Here is a 22,020-nt window from a genome sequence, read left to right as displayed (position 1 = left end):
GGACCAAGGTTGAACACCTCTATGACATTATACACAGGATCAATTTAGCCAGGGAAGAGATGTAATAAGAAATACAAATTCTTTGGTCAGCTAGGTGAAGCTTTAAGAGAGAGCTGAACCACAAGAAAGCAAAGACAGGTGAGGTATACAAGTACTCACAGGACCCGCAAGTGAACAATACTGCACCTAATCACAAATTCTAAGGGAATGAGAAGTGATACATACCATCACCAGGGTCCACGATTTCAACCGTTGCTAGTGCTGGAGTCTCAAGGGCAGCCATAACCGGATCAGACAGAACAATCTGGAATGTTTCAGATGCCTCGTATTCATTGTCTGCAAATATCCTCACTCGCCAGGTAGCCAAAGCCTGTCCTGGATTGAACTGGACTTGTTTCTGAGATTTCCCCTTGAAGTCTTTATCCTTTACTGCTGTACCATCTTTGGTTCCAATACCTGCATAAAAATTCAGAGGAATTATTCTCCATGCATTTCAGTATTTTAATAAAATTAAAACAACCACCACAAAAAAATAGTTCTAAAATGCTAATCTGGCAGTTACTGACCTTCAGAAAAAAATAAGGATGGTTATATCACACTTTCTCTAACATTGTTGCATAGGTCATAAAAAAAAATAGGTAGTTAAGGCAGGGTCCTGCCAACATTTGTGTGCATAAAGAATTGTATTTGCATGAAAATTTCCATTCACCTGCTGGGGACTTAAAACCTATACAAGAATCAACAAAGTTAATAAGGCATGAGGTTATTTATCAAATATGACTGAACAGAATTGTTCAACAGGGCCAATTTTCCCATCTATATAAAAATTTCTGGAAAAAGTGTTCCAGTTATGCCTTCAGAAAAGATATATCAGCCTGTTAAGAAATTTATTTATATCAGTTTAGGTGTTCAAGGCTTCGTTGAAGGCAAAATTTAGCCACCCACGTTAAAAAAAAAAAAACAAACCCAAAACCCAACTCCACTGCTCAACTCTTTCAAAGAGAAATTGACCATTGTATTTTTAATACTTTGTGCTTACAGTTTCTGTTACTACTCTGTATCTGTACTGTACTTAAACACATTTAAGATCTGGGAAGTTCTTTTATCACTTTTACCTGTACACTGAATAAGCCCTAAAGACTTTTGCCATCTGTCCAAGTCTTGCTTCTGCAGATGCTCTCCTAGCTAGGTGAGTAAAAAACTGGACATGTGATGTGGAATTGCAGCTCAGTGTGACAGAACAATGTTCTTGGGGTTTATTAGGTCCACCACACTATGCAAATTTGCTCCTTCTTTCCCACCCCCATTTTTTCTTCCTTGTGTAACTCTAAACTGCAATACTTAGTCATATATCCATCCTCTCTGCTGGGGTATTATCCAAGCAGAAGCTTTTTATTGTACAAGTTTAAAAGACTGCACATTCTCATCTTAATAAAAACCACAGAGGGTAGTTCCATATCCAGAAATGTGAACGTGCTTTATTGGAAACTCACGGGCAGGATGCTACACCTGACATAAGGATTCATTCTGCTTTTGCTACTTAATGCAGCACAAAGACTCAATTTTTAATTTTTTTTTTAAGTGAGACCGTATCATACAGAAAAATATATCATAGGAAGGTACTCAAGATTTTTTAAATACAAAGAGTTGTTACACATTTTTAAGCCTGCATATTTTTATACCTAGGTTTCTTGTTTGTTTTAATCAAAGGTGCACACATACTGGCAGAATCCAACTGTGGACGTAATGAAGCAAAGATCTGTAACTCACCATGGGGTTTTGAAATTCATTACTGCCTTTGGGTTTCAGTGCAGCATTAGCTCAAATATATGAGCATCTTTTTATTAAGGTTCAAGACCAGCAATTATGAGTCACTTTACCCCCCCAGTTCAGAATGATTAATCACTCTCAAGTCAATGGCCTACATGTTTGTTGGAATTTGATGGCTAGCAAAGAGCTTCTGAAGGCTGTGAAGTATGAGATCATTCCTAAATTATTTAGTTCCTAAATTCCCACAGTTTTTCTATTCCAAAACTGCTTAGGTTTTAAAATTCCTGATTTAAGCAATACTCAGATAATAGCTCAATAGATTTGTGTTGTGCAAAGCAAATATTGTTATACCTGGGTTTAAATTATAAAAACCCTAAAATGTTAAATCTTTTTTCTTTTTGTTTTTAAATCAGAGAGAAAAAGACCCTTCTGCTCAGTGCTTCTTGAGTCGCTCCATTGGTGCAAAGACTTCTATGACTCCTATTTACTCTGCAGAGCTGTCACGATTGGGTACTCTGCTATCCCATGACAGCACACTCGTAACTTCAGTGTGCTCTATACCTGCCACCTCTGCTAGCAGACAACCCTTCGAGAATTTCTAGTAGCTTTCAGATCTTCTCATAGGTCAAAGGCCAGCATAACACTGCCCTTGTAAAGTAAGCAGTTGTAACTAACTTCTCCACAACTTGGTTCTGCAAGCAGAGACCAGCTACTTCGAGAACTTACTTGTTTATTTATAGCTAAAGTTAACATGATACAAAATGCATTCTCCTGCCAAAATAAACAAAGCAGAGTATCCCAATTTCTGTTTTGTTGTCTGGCAAGTGACTTCAGGAAAAATACACTGGGCAAACAGCAGAAGTTCATTTTATTGATTCGTTCTTGTATCTACTAATATACATACGCACTTAGATTTCTGGGTGGCAGCAGTGGAAAATGAAACACATAGCGACATCTGAGCAATAAAAATCTATACCACTGTTATTCTCATTATTAGATATTTATTATGTAAACAGAGGAACAAGCAACTATGGAACAGCTCCTTAACAGCTGCCTTTTCTGGTGCAAGAAGCTTCAAACATTAAAGATTTACTTACTGATAAAAGAGGTTTCTTGCAGATATCCTCTGCGTCTGATGGCCACCTCCAGATATTTGGAGTTCTCATCTGTGACGTAGTTCTCCTTCTCCAGTGAAATCCAAGCCCAGTTCAGTCGAAATGGCTGTCTCTTTAACATGTTCCCCCCTGTGTTACAGAAAAAGTATCCTGAATACTACATACAGTTTGCAAAACACAGCTAGAACTCCCTGTGGTCATTGCTTAAGTATATTTGTATCACCTCAGGACAAAGCCAGTCTGTTTTTTCAGCTGCAGATACAAGGGACAGAGGTGCATCACATGTGAACCACAATGGTCCACTCTCCCAGACCTTCCAGAGTTGACCAGCACACACCTTCCAAGAGGCTGGAGGCTAGTTCAGGGGTCACAGCCTGTGTCTTAGCACACCAGCTCCCTAATTAAGCTAACTACTAACTCCCAGAGATTACTTTTCTGTCTGGAGTGGGATTAAGCTGTGAAAATTACTCTTTGGTAGGCTTTAGGCGGGTCACATTGTAGTCTCACATTACTGAGTCTTTTTAACAATGCTAGTACATGCCTATCAACGTCAAACATGAGCAGAAGCTGAATTCAGCATCTCCTAGTAAATGTAGGCAACATGTAGTATCACGTAAGGACATACTATATCATTAATTTTATATTGATGCAAAAATATTTGCAAATTGTGACTAAACTTCTGTTCTTTGCTTTCAGGAAAATAATTTATTAAAAACAGTAGTTACTTTGTATTACACAAAGAAAAACTGAAAAAATCAAATTATGAATGTAATGCTATTTAAAATGTACAAAGCCCACAAAATTTAGGTTGTAATTTTCTTCTGGTTTAGAAAATTAACTCTTTAGAAGTATTCTGTAAAATTCTTATGTGATCTGGCAAATCCCCTGTTTCCACACAACAAAGGTAATCAAATAATAACTGGTCATGAAGCCATAAGCTTCCAGCTCATTAATTATTTTTTCTAGCAAAATTAGTCATTGTGCTGCATGCAATATGCTTTGTAGTACAAGATTATAACATCCAATTTCAGAAAGTTTTCATTGCTTATAGATAATTGACAAGGTAAGAACAGACAAGAAAAAAGTTCCTCACATCAAGAACTACTAAGACTCTGTCCTCCACTTGTTTGATGATTTTCCACATAATGAACAGAAATTTGCAAAAAAAAGAGTACTTCAGATATGTAAGAAGCCTCTACTTACTGAAACAGACAATTTAATAAAATAGAAAATTGTATCCTGCTAGAATTTGGGAGGGTGGGGGGGTTGTTGTTGTTGTTAAAAATTACGTTGGTTAACATTTTTCTTTTAAAATAAAAATCACATTTTGCTCTATAATTATGTACTTGTGTTACAGAAGGGTGACACCATGAGATCAAACTGACTTATTCAGCACTGAATGAAATAAGCACTGAAACTTTTGGATTAAAGGATCTAATTCTCTACTAGTGTGCGGTTCACATCTAATCAAAATCACCACACAATTCTCATTTGCTTTAGTGTTGCAAATTCTTATACTAACATTACCTCTATGGGTTCTCAGGCTCTTAAAAAGCGTAGGACAAAGTCCAACATAGGATTCTCCTGTTAACCAGAAGCAAATCTAAATTATACATTGCGAGTAATTCCAGTAATTAGTGAGGTTACAGCTGCATAAAACCTATGAGCCTGGAAAAAATTTTAAGATCTTTTAAATTGTTACAACTTGGAATTAATTGTGCCTTTGAAAAAAAATGCAAGTCAGTCAGCAACATTGTGAAGAAAGCATTGAAGAAAATAGATTTCTGAAAAATCACCTTAGTTGCAAGCTGAAGCCTAAATCTATTCACCAACTGGAATATGTTCAAAAAACTCTAGCTATTTGGCTGCTGCTTTGGCTGACACTCTATTGCTGCAGGTAGGCTGGAGAAAGACCTCTGAAAGCATAATTCATATGTACTTCTTGGTGACTACTCCCTTATAGAAAACAGAAAGGCTTCTTTTTATCCTAGAAGCATCCCAATGAATGACGTTATTTCTGCTGAAATAATGCTTTTCAGCATGATCATTATATTTCTGCTCGACGTCTTCCCTGGTGGCTGTTTGTTTCACAGCCTTCATATCTTGACAGACTTAAGTGTTTTGGGTTTGTTTTTTTTTCCCCATTTTTTACAAATAAGACTGAACACAGCGTGCTCCAAATTAACAAGGCTTACCAGCTTAGAAACGAACGACTGGAAACAAAAGGAAACTCTGACTTAAGACTAGATTAAATCCAAAACCAACCAAAAGGCTCACAACATGAAAAAACTTGAATTCAATAATAAATTCATAATAAACCAGTCAATTTCCTACTAGTCAACAGCTGCAGTCAAAAGCTAGCTCTCAAATGTGAAATTACTGATGAACTGATACATAGGTCTATACAGAGCTAAAACTTAGGTGTGATGGGATCACCTGCACACTTGTTTCCAGTCACAAGTATCAACATCTCTACCATCTGTTTGCACTCCAAAGCCCTCCTACATACATAGAAAACACATACAGCCTCGTCCTCCTTACATACAAAACACACTTATATGTGTAGGTAAATACACTATTATATATGGCTGTTTAGCAAAGATATATTCATCATTCTTCAGGTATTGTACAGATATTTTCTTTTGGAAATGTCTGCTCCGACTGCCAGAGTGGGAAAGGTTTTAGGAAGGTTAATCTGCGATGTAACTATCCCCAGACTCCTTAGTGTGCAGTACATGCAAAAAACCATACTCTTGGGAAACACTGGGCGGGGGGGGAGCATATTGCGGACGTTCACCTATAGCATCGGCAATCTCAGCACAGTGTGTATCACAGGATCTGATGACTGACTGCTGGAGCTGATGATACAAAGCAGCTGCCATGAATCATTAGAAAATGTCTTTTGCTTTCATCAGCACTAGGAAGGATCAGAGAGCAAGAGAGGTAAAGATACACGTCACTTTTCAGTGGTATGTGTATCACATCCAACTGACCTCAGTACCTGGCTTCTTGTGAACTGCATTAAACAAAATGATCCCAAAAGCAGACCCCAAACACTCTGTAAGCTTAACGTAGGCTCCAAGTAGACTCATGTAATTTCCTATTACTAGGAACATCACAGAACTCAGCATCCTAGAAGATAAATGTCTGGAACACCCCTTGGCACTTTCTTTTAATATGCAAATAGCAAAATACCCATTCATACTCCTAGGCAATTTTTTCCCCTTTCCAAACAGATATCTCATTTGGTAGGTGCACTTCCAACAGCAGGTTCCCAACCTTGGGCTGCTTAAAGTTCAGTGAAAATCAGGATAGCTGAGGAACTTGTACTATTCACAATACTAATGCGAGGGCTCAACACTTGTTTACCGCCTCACAACTTCTTCACCCATTCCTTATCTCAGAACTGGGACAAGGCAAGAGCAGGAGGCAGTTCATTTTTTAAGATAAGGCATTTTCTGTTTTTAAGAGATAATAAAGTGTAGTCTAAGGAATCCATTCTTTATGTTGAGGATTCAGTACTTCTACTTTAAAAATAACAAACAGGAGAATTTTATTCTGTAAAGTGTGTTCCAAATATATGCTTAAATATCTCTATTTTCTAACTAAACCACAAATTCATTAGATTACTTGCACATGCATCAGAAGCTGTAAAATGTTGCAGCTTCCCATTTTGCAATTTTTAGGAAGAATATATATGCAGGGGCAATCGTTGCAAAAATTAAGCATTCATATTAAGTATTTTACATTTGTATTTTTCAGAGAAACAGAGAACACTGAAAATGACAACAAACCATACCTTAAAAACAGGCCGGTACGAAATTAGATGGTTGCCAGTTCTACAGTTACGATAAATGGAGGTACTCCAACAAGATACTATAATTAATAAGGTCCCTAAGTCTTTAACTACATAGTCCATCAGCCTTTTCCTGGCCAAAGAGGGAAGCCTTGAAAGGATGTCTCATACCATCAGCTTCATAAATCTAACAAAGCCAGAACTGTTTTTCTCTTGTCAAAGAAAATTTATGAAACTCAGGAGGTTTTTATGAAAAGATAATACTATCCTAGTTACTGCTTTCTTGGTTTTATTACCCCTAAGCAAGGGTTGATGTTATGCCAAGTTTTAATAGATCTTGGGGAAAAAAGACTAGATTAATACAAGGAAGTAAAAGTTGGCCATGTGCTTGGCACATGGGTCCTGCACACTATGAAACATAGATTTTCTTTCTGTAACACTCACAGACAGCATAAATATATATTCAGCAGTTCTAAATTAGTAAAGAATAGTACATTAATAACCCAAATGGCAGGACATTTTCTTCCTTTTTGCTCTGGTGAAAAGTCCATCTGACCACCATCTCAGACTTCGGTTTAGCTTGGGTGGTTGGCAGTGTTTCTATCAATTCCTTCAAGTAAAATTATGTTTCTTTACAACAGCTGCTCTGTGGATGCAAGCATATTTGCAGTTGGCTTTGATTTGCTGCATAGCTAAAATTTACTGAAAGGGATCAGAAAGATAGAAAGCAGTTCAGGGAAATAAACAGTGAAGGAAATAAAAGGAATGAAAAGTTGGAGAAGCACAGAAGGAGAAAGAACAAAACCAACCAGCTCAGAAAAAGAAAGTAAATATACATCTGTGTGAAAGGGAAATTGTTCCAAATGTTGGAAAACTTAAAAACGCAGATGAGAGGGAGGGGAAAATCTAAATTAATTTGTAACTTTAGTTAAAAAATTAAGGTGTGCAAAGTCACAGATGGGCACTCATCCCCCTACCACCCAAAAATCTTCAAAAATTCTTGGGCAAGGGACAGATAGCAGGTCAGGAAATGTAGAGTTTGTTGGGAACTAGGCAGTTTTTCTTTTTGCCTTTATTTTGAACAAAATTAATCTTGTACTATGTCTCAAGGAATTATTTTTACAGAGAAGTCATGATCCAAGAAACTAAAAAAAAAAGAAAAAAAAAATACAACAAAGCAAAACAACACCTCCCCTGCCCCAGATTTTTCCCTTGCATTTACATAGATGCACTTAGAAAGAGTTTTGGTCTTTTGTTTTAGTGGAGTTTTGTTTGTGTACACCACAATATTGGGCTGTATTGTACCAAACGAGTATTCTCAGTCAGGTATTTGTAATGAGCAAACATTCTGGCTCAGAAGGAACAAGTAGCTCTTCTGAGCAGACCAGCTAAACCAGCTGCCATTAATCCCTAATCTTTTATCTTCCTTCTTTGCTGGCATGCACGGAAGGTCTAACACACTACTCAGACAAGCAGCAGGCAGGCATAGTATTAGACTCAAGAAAACTTTGTCCTCACAAAAATATTTTCCAAGAAACTTTAAATAAATTAATACACAGCCAGCAATAACCTCAGACTGAAAATTCAGAAATGGACTTACTGTTCCTAAAAATAATTTTTTTCTAATTCTAGAAATTGTTTCTATAAAATTAATACTGTGAGCACAAATTGCAAAATTAGAAGATGTAAAAAAGGACTAGTTCTTCGTCTTTACTTTTGATGCAATTAGTAGATGTTCCTCTCCTGAATGTCTCAAGTGCTGAAATAACAGCATTAGGCTATCAACCTAGAAAAAAACCACTTTTTTCGGGAAAAAGCCATCTTCCTTGGCCTACTCTAAGCAGCTACTTTTAGCTGAGCTAAAGGAAAATCTAGAGAAACATCAAATTATTGGTGAAATGACTTTCTAAAGAAATGCATCACTCTGGTCTCCCAAATACTTTAAGTCTGATTATAACATAAGTTCTGTTTTAAGGACACACCAGCATCTCAAAAGACGTTAGATTTGACTTTGAAGAGCAAACAAATAAAAACAAAGAGTAAGCAAGTTATAAAATCACTTTTTCTTTTAAAATATCTAAATGCAAAGTGCAGAATACATGTCAAAAGTGGCTGCTGTATAGTATCACACTTTTTCTTTAAGCATATGCAAGTCAAAAATAGGAATAAATTGTACATGTTGGAAAAGAGCACTAACTATCAAAAGAGCAAAAACTAGCTGACAAAAAAGTACACCTGATCATTTTGAGTGCACAAATCTAAACAGTGGTACCATGCCATAGCCAAGACTTTTACATGGCTTTTAAATCAGTATTTAATAGGTCTTTTACGATTCATGCCTGATTTCAGTTATCATCAAGAAATTTTGAGGCCTTAATGAATCTACATAAAGCTGCTTACACTCAAGATTTTTTTCTTGTTTGCTGTGGTTGGACAAGGGGGGGTTAAAGGAACAGGCACACTGTTGTTCATATTTCATTGGAGCCCCTGTCATTATTGCAGCTTGTGGTGGAGGGCTGAATTACCTTGTCTTCTGCTTTTAAATCTAACCCAATTATGGGGATTTCGTCTTTACATCCTCCTGAATTCTGAGAGACCTGGAAGTTGACTAAAAGATTTGTAATTTGAGAAGAATGAGCCAGTGCCTACAGTGAAACATGAGGCAAGCCTGTGCAGCAGGAGACCAAAAGTCATATCCCATCTTTGTCTTCACTTGCCCACCCTTCCCCACTCCCATTCCAGGACTGGGGGGTTGCACTGTATTGTCAATAACAAAAACTACATGCATTTTATAAAAAGACCCTGATCTGCTACCATATCCTCGATCTGGAAAGTGCATTACTTCATTTGTGACTCCAGTGTTTTTACTCGTGTTGTCTGCCTTAGTTGCTTTGCTTTGGCCTGTTTTTATCATGAATTAGTAATCTTTACCCAGACCCAGTCATCCTCCACCTAAATCAAGTATTGCATCCTTCTGTTAAAATTTGTCATTTACACTGTATCTTTATAGTCTTTCTCTTTCTGGAAGCCATTAACTCAAGAGAAAAATGTCCTTAAAGCCTCACAATAACATGCTTTGCTGCACTACGTGATTCTATACTAAAACTATCTATCTGGGGGAAGTCATCATAACACATTGTTCATCCATGCCAGTGCAGCTCACTGGAACACAAAAGCCGTACTCCAATTTGCTGTAAGTATTAGTGTGGAGGAACATGGTTTAGCCTGCGTGGCTGGGAAGGTGTTTTCCATCAACAAGCCCTTCCCAGTTCTTGGAGTTTTTCCAATACATGAACACACTGCAAGAGACAGATGCTAAAAGCAACTCTCAGACAAACTTACTGCTGCTCCAGAGACCGTAAATGTTTTCAAGTATAGGAGTTCATGAGAAGCCCAGGAGTTTTTGTTCTGGCAAAAGGGAACTTGGTATTTGCAACAAACCATTATCACTACACTTCTAAATAAACTGGTTTTGTTGGTAGAGAGGAGTTGCACTTAATAGTACAATTAGGAGAAAAACAGGGAGAAAAGAAGTTTTGTATCACAGGCTTGTCTAATTTTTGTCTGTTTTTCTAACAGCCTCAGTCATAGATAGCAGTCTAGCCATGACGCATTCTCTTTAGAAACATTCCCCTTTTTAGAAAGGGATGGAAAATTTAAAAGTGACAAGTTTAAGAAGGGGAGATGGGGCACGGACTAAGACATATCTACTGTAGAAGGATGTGTGCTACAAAGGCACAAAGACACTCCTTACCACCATCCAAGGAATTTCCAGTTCCTGAGAGCAACTTTATATCATTACAGAGATACAACAAAATTTATTAGAGGTCATCCACATACATAGTCTTACATACTCTGCTTGTTAGGAGTTAAGTCTAACTCCTACTCCTTATTTAATGTAAGAACAAATTCATCTTCTTTATGTAACCAGGCAGCTCAGGCAACAATAAACTACCCTGAAATCAGGCCTATGGTCCAACAAAGATATATACAAGACAAATGGGAAATAGGAGTTTGCTAGCTATTATTTCACAAAAGTCTCTTTGTCTGGAAAGACTCAGAGAAAAAAAGAGAAAGGAGAGAGGAAAAAAAAGACAGACAGAATAAAGGAACATCAGATTAGTGAAGTTAACAACAAAAAAATTTAAAAAACTGGAACATGCCCCTGAGGGAAGCTAAGAATGAGCTCTTCAGTCATTTTTCACATTCATTTGAACAAGCAGAAAAATTAATTTTTGGCTAACCAGTTCTGTGCCAGAAGAAAAAATCTTCATCAAAAAAAGGAACTGAAAAACTTCCTTGTCATTTGTTTGCTCTAGATGGTTCTTGGATTTTTATTATGCCGAAGACTATTAAGGAAATACACTGTCTGCAGAAAGTGATGAGTATTCCTTGAAAAAATGTTTGTAGGTAAAGCTAATACTAAAGTCTCTGCTTTTCTGGACTGTATTTGGCCTGAAAGAAGTCACAGTAACTGTGGGAATTTGTTCTTCCACCACCACCATCCATTTTTGTATTAATTACATTAAAAGTATATTCCAAGGAATCATCTTCATTTCCATGTTTAGGTTAATAACAGAAACTATGTGCCACTGTAGAAGAAGCAACATCAGCCAATTAATTAATCAGACAGTCTAAATTGTGCAGTATTCGCTTCACAAGCTATCCATATGCTAAAGACTATTTTACCAGAGAATTCTACCAGACCTTTGCAATAACAAACACTTTCAAGAATTCTGCAAGCCATTTGAACTGATAAACCAGCAAAACTTATGTGATAAATTCTTAATTAGAAATTTCCTTACCCAGTCATCGTCTTGCACATACTTATGGTCTGTCTGGGCTTTGATCCTTATCCAACCTAATACATCTGATCTAATTTAGGCTTCCTCAGTATCAGTTGTTTCAAACAGCTATCAATCCATTTGCAAGCTGTCATGTCTGACTACCTATACAAATGATTTGCCAAATTCCTAAAATATCATGAGAACAATATACAGAATATGATTTTTAACAATGATCTTTTTATCATGAGAATATAAATGCCTTACAGACTCTAAGCTTTTGAAGGAGCAGTATGACAGACATGCTTTGTGGATGATAGTACAGCACAGCCAAGGGAAATTAATACAGGAAGTAACAAATCATAAATGAAAGTAGAAAGACTGATCACCAGGCTCATAGACACCTGTCTAAATTCTTCCAAATTCTGGAGAGGTGCCAAGAGGTATCACAGAAACATAAGATATGTTTCTTTCATGCTTCAGAGGCCTTCCCTTTTACTCCCTGGTGAAATGCCTGCTCAGTCTTAAAGATCATTGCCACATGGCTATTTTGCAGAGCCATAGTAAGACCAGTAGATGAAGACGGATGATGACAAAAAGGCTTCCTGAACCCTCCAGCCACTTGAAGTTGGCTGAAGTTCCACAGCAGGGTAGTGACCTGGAGCCTCTCCAGGAACCTTATAGAAATCAGTATTTGTCTAATAAGGATCGACATTACAAGAAGTGACTGCCTTTGCCACCCTTTCTCTTGATTTTCTGCCCCTGTAACTCCGTAACAGTCTTGATTTCTTCACACATGGAGGCTGCTTGCCCATACGCCCTGTCCTTCAATATCCTCAAACGGGAGTGCCAGCTGGGTTGCCCAAAGACGTGTGCTTGTTGTGTTTGAAGAGAACGATCATTTTTTATATAATTACATTCTGCAGACAATAAAGAGAATCACTAGAGCACCGTGAAAGGTGCTCATGTTATCACACTTGGCCAGGATTTTCTCTAAGCAAGCCTGCGTAAAGGAAGGTAAAGCAGGTACCCAAAACAGAAGTGAAAGCTTCCAAATACAGCCTCACTCACTTCTACTGACAGAGCTCATGAAGCAGGTAAGTTGCCCTTGGTAAGAGCTTCATCATTACTTACACACTGTATCACAATAAAGAAAGCTTAGTAGCAATTTCATGACATGGCAAACAAGTGATGCCAATGCCATTAGTCATGGAGCAGGTTGAAATTAGAAGATAACTGCTGAAAACCTAAGAAGAGCCAAACCACACAAGTAAATAATTGCCACTGAAGAAAAATTGATGAATGAGTTATTGAATGTGGTACACAAAGGAGAAGACTGGTGTCTTCTACCTATGGATGTACTGATTTGGCAACTATTTCCTTTATGCTAATCCTTGAATCTGTAGAAAAGATCACAACCTAATTAAGTAACTGCAGACAGATAAACTGGTACACATTTGTTTTTCAAAAATACTCTAAACTTCGGTCCTAGAAACTACATTACTTGGCAGAGAAAATCTTTGGATCTGGTCTTAAATTATCCTCTAGCCCTTTTTCTAAAATGAACTGAATCCAAAAGGAATCTCTAACCTGTCAGAGACAGGCTAGATTAAAGACTATCAGCTGAACTTGCAGTCTCGTTCCCAACAGCTCGGTCACTGCCTATGACTGTGCTAGCATATAACAACAACAACAATAAAGTTAGTTATCTGATGCCTCACGTTGACCAAATTTAGTAAAAGGCATAGTGATGTGTTCCAGTCATGACAACTATGATGAACTGACTATGCATTGTAATCTTACAGAATATAAAAATTCAAAATTTACTACCTGGATTTACTACCACAATTCTTTCAAGTGAACCACAGGCCTGCCTTTGAGGTAGACTACTATTGTTTGAACTGCCTGATTACATGAAGAAGCTTAATTTGTTCACTGTGCTGGGACAAGACCAAACTGATGTAGACAGATATATACAGCCGAGTGGATATACATGACAATCTTAAAAAAGGCTGCTCTTCATGTGTTTGTTCATCAAACAGTACTCATCACACAGTTACAAATGCAATCCCTGTCTCAGGGAACAATTCTTTGAATCTCTCCAGCTGCTTTAAGGGACAGCAGGAGGAAAGATCAATGGATGCATTCATTCTATCCAATACTCCTGCATACTCCATCCTGAACAAAATATGATTTTAGTTATGCTGTTACATGGTCAGTGCCAAAATGCATTACATTTCACAACTGCCACATTAAGTAGAGAGGGAAGATATATTACCAAGTTTATCATTCTCTGTGCAAAAATAACATCATGACTGACAACACCCATGTTCAATGCACAAAGGATGCAATTATCTTATGCTAATCATAACTCAGAAGTGCAGAGCTTTCATTACAAACAGAAAACCTCTACGTTTTTCAAAAGGTAACTTTCTACGTGTGCTAACATGAGATAAAACTACCCATCCATAATGCAAATACTAGCTTTAATCATAAATTAAGTTCCTCCCCTGAACCAATGCTCTTTTGCAACATACTTTAATACGCTTGGCATTTCAAGTCCCTGAAGAAGTTGAAGCTTCACAGTGAGACCTTGGAGATGTTGTAAATCAAGGATCACTGCAAGAGATTTACGTTACAGTTTGACCTTTAAGGTGTTCCAGCAAGAGGCACCTGACTGATCTGTAGTTTGAATCTGCAGGGTTCATAAGAGTGATGGTTGTCTTGGGAAGGTATGGCCTTCATAATTCCCCAAATTACATCAACATGTCAAAACTAGGCAACACAGTTGATACTACAGGCAGTCATTAGGGAAGGCTTCTTAAAGTGCCATACTAGGTAGAGGCTGAGGCTGAACAACGGACAGTAACTTTGAGAAGTGAAAAAGCTGTGCCGTCTGGGAATGGTAAGAATATATTAATCATTTCTTACCTGCAATCACAGAGAAATGTCATAAGCCTCTATAACATCAGAAAAAGCAGCTGCCTAACTTCAGATGTATTTCTTTCCTCGATAAGGTTAATGTGATTGTTGCTGACCTGTGGAGCCACTTCCTGCATAATAAAGTGAAATACACAGTGGGTAAGAAGGGCACAAGCCAGAGTAATGGATAGGAACATAGCTGACCTTGGAAAGTTCGGTCTCATCACTGGTGCCAGGTAAGTTCAAATGAGATGTGAGAAGTCAAACACCTTAAGAAGTATTTTCCTGGTCACAGCATTAGAAGTAGAAACTCCTGCACTCTTCCTCCCCATCCCAGCAACGATCAGCCAACCGCGACAAGGCAGTGCAGGCCCTGCCTTATGAAGAGCATGACATCTCTTCCCTTTGTCTACACAGAAGATGAAGCTAACAAGGGAGAAACTGGGACCATCTTCATCAAGATAAGTGCTATCAATGCAGCAGCTGTGTCCCTCATGAGTTCTGGAGACTCAGAGACTTGCCTCTTGGGACACAACCCCTTTATAGCCTCCTTTGGAAGATGCTGCTTTGGAGCAACGTCTGGTCTGCATATCTGCCCATTAAAGTACCTTCACCTAATTTTTTACAGATGAATAACAATACTGAAATGCATTTTCTAGTGTTTCAGAATAGATGACTTCTAAGAACTGATAACAGGCTGAAAAAAATGGAAAATATTAGACTCGGATATCAAAGAGGTTAATGCTGAGAAGCTCTGTGCTGATACTGACAATGAACTTCAAGGAAATTTAGGTGAAACCAGGTAACAAGTTTGCAACTTGTCCCTGTTTCAATTTCCATTTTGCATAATTCAGCTTGAGTTCCAAACATCTGAAACTGAATCCCATAGTATCCCAAAAACATTCTGAGTACTATAGGAGACGCATGTTGAACAGAACAAATAAATTTGTATTCTGAGACAGGCATATTATATAGAACAGGTTTAGATGTTCTTTTTTCTTCCCCTAACTTCTGGGTGTGACAGAGAAAGGAATAACCACACTTTCCTGAATGTATCACACATGTAAATGGTATGATCAATGCCCAATAGAAAAGCACATAAAAATACATTTTTAAGTTAATTAGTTCTATGTTATTTATAAATACCTTCTGGATTCAGATTTTGCACTTTGAAACTATACTTCAATTCCTAATTGTCCATCTGTGTATTCAGATGATTCACCAGATGTTAAGGGAATTACAGGGGAATCTCTGCCCCTCTAATTACAAGAGGTTAAATTAGGAGCCATTTCGTGCCATTTTGAATGCACATTTAATCCTCATGCTTAAAATTCCCATCACTGACAACACTTATGGAACAGAAATATTTTCCTTTTAATAATACTTTAAAGAAAATTACCTACTTATGCTGTTAAAGACATTAGAAAGACAAATCACAGGCCTATGTGAAGCCTGAACACAGAGACAGGAACTGAATTTATTTTTGCATTGCTTACTGATACATAACATAGGAAGAAAAGGAATGAGACAAAGAGGAATTGCTAAAAGACATGTGGAAGAAAGAAAATCTAGATTTGAAAGAACCAGAGGAGGACAGAAGACTGCCCAAGGCATGTCAGGTCTTCAGGAAGAATATTGTGGACCACCGAGTCATCAATTTCAGCAGCACTAGAAAATTACATCATTTAATTAAGTGTGTCCTGTTCTGGAAGACAATCCTCCTTAAGTGATAGATCTGAGAAATATTTACCCAGTATTTTGGGGGGAACTGAAATCCAATATGACCAAAGATGTCAGGTAAGCAGACAAAAAGAAACTGACTTTATCTATTGTCCAAGGAGTTGACCTACATCATCTCTCCTAAAAAGAAAAATCTTATCATGCCATCCAGGAAGAACTTAACCTGCTGCCACACGTTTACAATGTAACATCAGTTGGCTGGGGTAACTGTTTTGCTTTAGTTTCTATTCAACTTTTGTTACCGTTTTGAAGCAATGACAAATATGTCAAGTGCCTGATACACAAAACACTTCCTGATATGTTTTACATATAACAACAGATTGAATATATCAGAGACTAAAACATGTGCATGCCTGTTTACCCATACACATTCAAGCAAACCCCCCAAAAATGGAACACATTAACTCATCAGTGATGGGAAAGGAAGGCAAATGCATAAATTTAATTAAAAAAAAAAAGAAATCGTCTAAAGATAGGTTAATTTCAACAGCAAGTCATAAAAGTTCCTAAATGTCTATTAATGTTATCTTTTAAATCTCTCAGGCTAAAATTGTCAAATGAAGATCTAAGCAGACTGAGACATGAAGAAATTCTCATCAGTGTCCATAGACAAATTCCAAGAGACAGCCATCCCATAGATTTCTCCTTTCATATAATTTTCCTTTTTTCTCACTCCTGCGCTCTCTCACGTTCTTTTAAATTTTGTCTTACGTCTCAAAGGACAGAGAAAAAGCCTTATAGTAAAAACGAGACAACTAAGCAAAACGGTGTTCTGGTGCAGGTAAGGTATTCTGCATTTGATAAGTAAGAAGAAAATGAAGATTTTGCTTTAAGGCTTTTATTATTCTTGGTAAACCCTTCTAGCACAAGCACTGAATCAACCAATGAAAAGAATAAAACAGACCAGTTGAATTTTCTGTAGGAACCGCCAAATTAGTCAAGCCCATCAAAGGAGTGTGATGGGGGGAGACAGGCAGATCAGAGAGCTTCAACACTTGAGCAAGTTATGGCAGTAACATATGAGAGCTGATCTGTAATAACTCTGTGTACATGTTCTGAGACTGCAAAAAATGGCAGGGGCGAGGGATGGCAGGGAGGAGGAATTATCATAGTCCCATTTCCTTGATTTTATATAGGTGTTGAGAGAAACACATGGAGAGCATATGAATCCATAATACTCTTGAAGCCATGCTTTAAACAAGTATTAAGTACCATTTTGAGTGGGACTATATTTGTAAAACCCGCATCGTTCTTACGTTCTTCAGTAGCCATCAGGACAATAATCTACTTATGAAGCCTGAAGCTCTAATAATCTCTGTGGTAGTTATACAAAAAATACAGAAATTGATCTGACATTTTGCTTGACACAGTAATGCTATATAAACTGGCAACAACGTATTAACTGGAAAGAACCAACAATGAAATTTTAATCAAGTATTTGGTTTGCTCTCAAAAGTATAAGAAAAATCTTCTGTTATATTCTGTAGTTGCTTTTCCCAATGTTACCCAGATGCAAGAAAGCAGGAATGTATACATATTTTATCTCCTATCATTAAGATACAAAACCAAAAACTTGAAGACAAACAAAATGTTTGCATAAAATTCAACTCAGAAAATTTGCTTACCTCCGGCATATGCTATAGTAAAAAATTGCCCCCGAAGACTGAATTAGTCCATGGCGATTTAAATCATATCAAACAAAAAATTCCTTCAGATTTCCTATGAAAAATTAAAAAAGGGGAAAACACAAACATTCTCTAGTACACTCTGTTCACATCAACATTAATAATTTTTATAACGAGGTGCCAAGACTCTCTAAAAAAGTACTCTGTGGAACTAAAGTTTAATTTACCTATTAAAAGAAAAATCAAACCACACAATTCAATGATAATAAGTCTTTTGCTGCTACTACTATTTAATCACATTCTTAACGTATGCAGTTTGGTGCTCTTTTTTTGCACACCTTATCCAAGAACATGCCACCATGATAGGTGATGCCTTAGGTTCACCAACCATGCAACTTTCCAGCTGCTTAGCACCATCTGAGCAGATTTGTGTAGAATGAAGCAGCTTACTGAGGACCTGTGCTGTTGCTCCTGTTTAGAAAATGTTACAGTCTACGAGGCCTAATCAAAGCTCACTGGATTTTTTTGAAAGACTTCCATTAACTTCAAAAAGTTTTTATCAGGCTCCTAGACAAGAAGGGACATGAAGACAGAGACAGAAAAAAGTGAAGGATTAAAATAAAATTCTAAATCACATTGTATAGCAAAAACATAGCTTTATCTTTTTTAAAGTATACTTAAAAATTTATGCACATACCATTCATTGGGTTCTTTATCACTAGTTTAAATGAAAAGCAGACTTGTGGGTTGTTCAAAGACAGCAGTTAAATCTATGCAGAGTTGATTGAAAGGGCCATTGGGCTACCATAGGTGATAAATGTATTCGCTAAGGAAAGAGGAAAAACTACCTTTTTTTTTAATAGTCTGCTTAAAGAAAGTACAAGAGAGATTACTGTGGCTTTTGAAGGGCAAGATGTAGGTTTCAGTGCAATTACTATATAAACAAGAAGATAGCAATATTATTATTTTTTTTTAAGAATTCATTTTATCCTAAGCTTTAGTCCAGTGAAAAGATACCAGGAAGGAATTATTTAATACACATGATTTTGAAAAGTTAACACAGACTTCTCTATACTCTGTTTTGCATGATTAAAAACAAGTACTCAGCTATGAAATCCTCTATGTACAATGAAATGTGCCTTAAGCCTTGCTAATTTCATGTGCCTTTGTTGTTTAGTCTTTCTATACTGTACTCTTAAGACATTTTTAAATGAATACAATTTCCTTTCCTACTAACATGTCTCTTTACAGGTGCATATATTGTCATTAATGTTTAAATATGGTATTTAACTTTAAACAAGCATGAAACTGTTTTTGACAAATGAAATAGTAGTGTTCAGAAGCAGTTTTCAGTGCGTGCCTTTAAACATGCATAATCAAGTGGTCAGATGAAGACCAATGATGGCAAAAGCATAGTTGCCCTACTCGCCCCAACAATTATCTCAGGCACTATGAGAACGGAGCTGTACAGCAGATCCCAGCTACTCAACAAATTCAGGATTTAACACTATTCACTTTGTTCAGTGCAAACAGTCTGGGGGAACTTTAGTTTTATCTGAATCCCTGTATTACATACTGGGACAACCGCTGTATTAACAAGAAAATAGTGTGAAAAAGTTTGTGCTCTAGGCTGCAAAAATCCCATTTTCTCCTTTTAAATTCCTTCAATATACTCAAATAATGAAGAACATAATTAATAATATAATATTTCACAGTTTAGCTTTCACCATTAAGGTTTTAAAAGCTTTTGGTGGAATATTAAAGATCACACTCCAAAATGAATCTGAACTCAGACATAACTGCACGTGTGGATCTCCAGCTAAAGCATATAGGACTTTCAAGAAAAGCCAAGAAAGAAAAAATTCAGTACTTTTTCCTAAAAGTCTGTATTACTGTTTGAATCCAGCAAACTTATGGGACTGAAAAGTAATTTCTGAAAAGCCATAATATCAGCCAAAACTTCCTCCCAGCTGACATCTTAAGTACGTCTTGGCGTGACATTGATAACAAATAGGTTCTCCGTGAGAGAATTTTCAGGATTTAGAGAGCCGTGGGTTTAATCTCATTCACACTGGAGCAATACTAGAATTACTTCTTCAGCACCTATCTTTAATTTCTTAAAATTCTTGAAATTAACAGTTCAGTCACAGTCAAATCTCATCTAAATCCTAGGCCTCATATACTGTTATTATAAGAAGAAACAATAGTCAGTGGGGTAGTATCAACATGAAATGAGCCTGGGGACTTCTTTCTTTTAGTTGAGGAAGTCTCAAACCCCAAACAAAACATGCCATTTTCTTATTAGATGCATGGCATGTAAGCAAGTAGCTCTCGAAGCTGGTTCAGCCTCAGAATTGCCAAAGCATCTTTGCTGCTTCATCCAGGCCTTGTAAGATCCCAGACAAAAAAAAGTTCAAATGTAAAGGCAAAACAGAGGGCAGCACCTTCAGAATACTTGCTTTGCATATGGAGCTGCTTCCATACAGTCAGCTTACAGCGTAAGTAGTACTACACCAGCTGTCTGCTCCCACTTCAGATACACATCCTATTTGCTACGCACACATAAAGGGTACAGATTTGAACCCTGTGGCTACTGGCTAAAGAAGAATCTTACTCTGCAAGGACAGGAGTTGTACGTAGCAGAAAATAATGAGGCTTTTACAAATACGACCTTCTAGCTCTTAAGAACCAAAGTTCTTAAGTACCAAAAAGGCACAATCAAGGAGATGGCAACTCTGCAAATACCCAGCATGTCTGAGTGAAGATGTGAAGGCAGCAACGCGGAAAACAGCAACACATGAGCTAATGAAAAACAGAGAGCAATCAGTGTGAAATAGAAGTTATCAAGTACTGAGTGTCAGGGTTATGCTTATATCCGTTCAAAGGAAATGATAGTCTGTAAGTATTATGTCTTTGGTAGCTGTTGTTGTCGTCAGATCAGAACTGGTTAGCCCGTAGAGATCAGCGTCTTTGACCTATTACCTGTTAGAGCCTTCACATCCTATTTTCTTGTCTCTTGTTTGGGGCCTGCCCTGACACTGGGTATTGACAAGGGACAAAAATGAGGAAAAAAAAGTTAACACTTGGAAATCAAAGAATCATTCTTTCCATCCCCAAAGATTCTAAACCTAAACAACATCATCATTTTTTACAGAGAGATGCTTAAATTACTAATGATGGGGAAGGACAGAAACGTTCAGCAGATATTTCTTTTTTTATCAATAGAAAGCAGACTGATAGCCTTGTACTGTATGAGAAGAAGGAACTACTTTCTAAAGCAGCACAGGCCAATTTCTAAACTGCCACTAGAAAGGATTGAACACTGTATTTTTAAAAAACAACAGTCCCATGTACTCTTCAAACACATGTAGTATGTGCCAATAATATAACAGCTGGCAGATCTTACTCTCTTTCAGAAAGCACTATTTCTAATTGGGATTAACAAAGGTGAGTACTCAGTGGGTTGCTAATCTGTTCCTTTTGTGACCTAGGAACACAACATCTTTTGTGGCAACACTTGGTGATAACAGATTGCTAAAAAAGTTAAAAAATTGAAGCAAGAACAGGGAAAAATGTGCTGAACTAAATGAGCTGCTCAGTAGGCAGAGTCTATTAAAACAAATCCTGTGTTTCAATACTTCCAACTGCAAAGTTTTACAGAGATTTTTTTTTAGATCTTATCAACATATAAAGTAGATAGCATGTATGGAATCAGGCACCTTGTCCTGGAAAGCCACCTTTCTGAAAAGGATCTATTATGCAAAGCAGAAAAAAACATCAATAATAAATAACCTTCCACTGCAATACTGGAGCTAGAGAATCCTTTGTTTTACAAAGGGGAGAACAGCAATTAGGAGCTTTGAGGTTATTTTACTTCTCTACATTACTAAGAATCAGAACTCGGCACACAGTTCTGCTTTCTACAGTTAAAAATGGCCTTTGAGAAAGTGGGGTAGACACAGCAAAAGGGATATAAAAATAATTACTGCCTCATTGAAGAAGTATTTCATATTAGGAATGAAGTACATGTAGATATCTACATTGTATAAAATAATGCTGTAGTAAGAAACCTGACAGCTCTAGCTGGCAAATAGATTTACATTACAAAGCAGCACCTCGTGCAGAGATACAGGTTTGGATTCTGACTAGGCTTCAAAAGCTCAGACAAAAGAAAACCAAAAGGTACTTTGACTGCAGAGTAGAAATACTATTTCTAGGTGAAAACCAAGAGCGGTAAACAACTCTTCAATTTAGCACTTTCATGAGAA

General features: G+C 37.2%; 1 protein-coding gene across 1 annotated transcript in view; it reads right to left on the bottom strand.

Annotated features, from left to right (window-relative positions):
- The window catches only part of FREM3 (FRAS1 related extracellular matrix 3), an 89,307-nt gene that overhangs the window by 44,046 nt on the left and 23,241 nt on the right, over positions 1 to 22,020 (bottom strand). The window contains exons 3-4 of the mRNA XM_030020677.2: positions 2,868 to 3,014; positions 226 to 456 (exon numbers count right to left, since the gene is read on the bottom strand). Coding sequence (XP_029876537.1) covers positions 226 to 456; positions 2,868 to 3,014 — 378 coding nt within the window. The remainder of the gene's footprint in view (positions 1 to 225; positions 457 to 2,867; positions 3,015 to 22,020) is intronic.

This window comes from Aquila chrysaetos, chromosome 1, assembly GCF_900496995.4.
Source record: "Aquila chrysaetos chrysaetos chromosome 1, bAquChr1.4, whole genome shotgun sequence".
Lineage (NCBI taxonomy): Eukaryota > Metazoa > Chordata > Aves > Accipitriformes > Accipitridae > Aquila > Aquila chrysaetos.
This window is presented reverse-complemented; position numbering and strand designations above follow the sequence as displayed.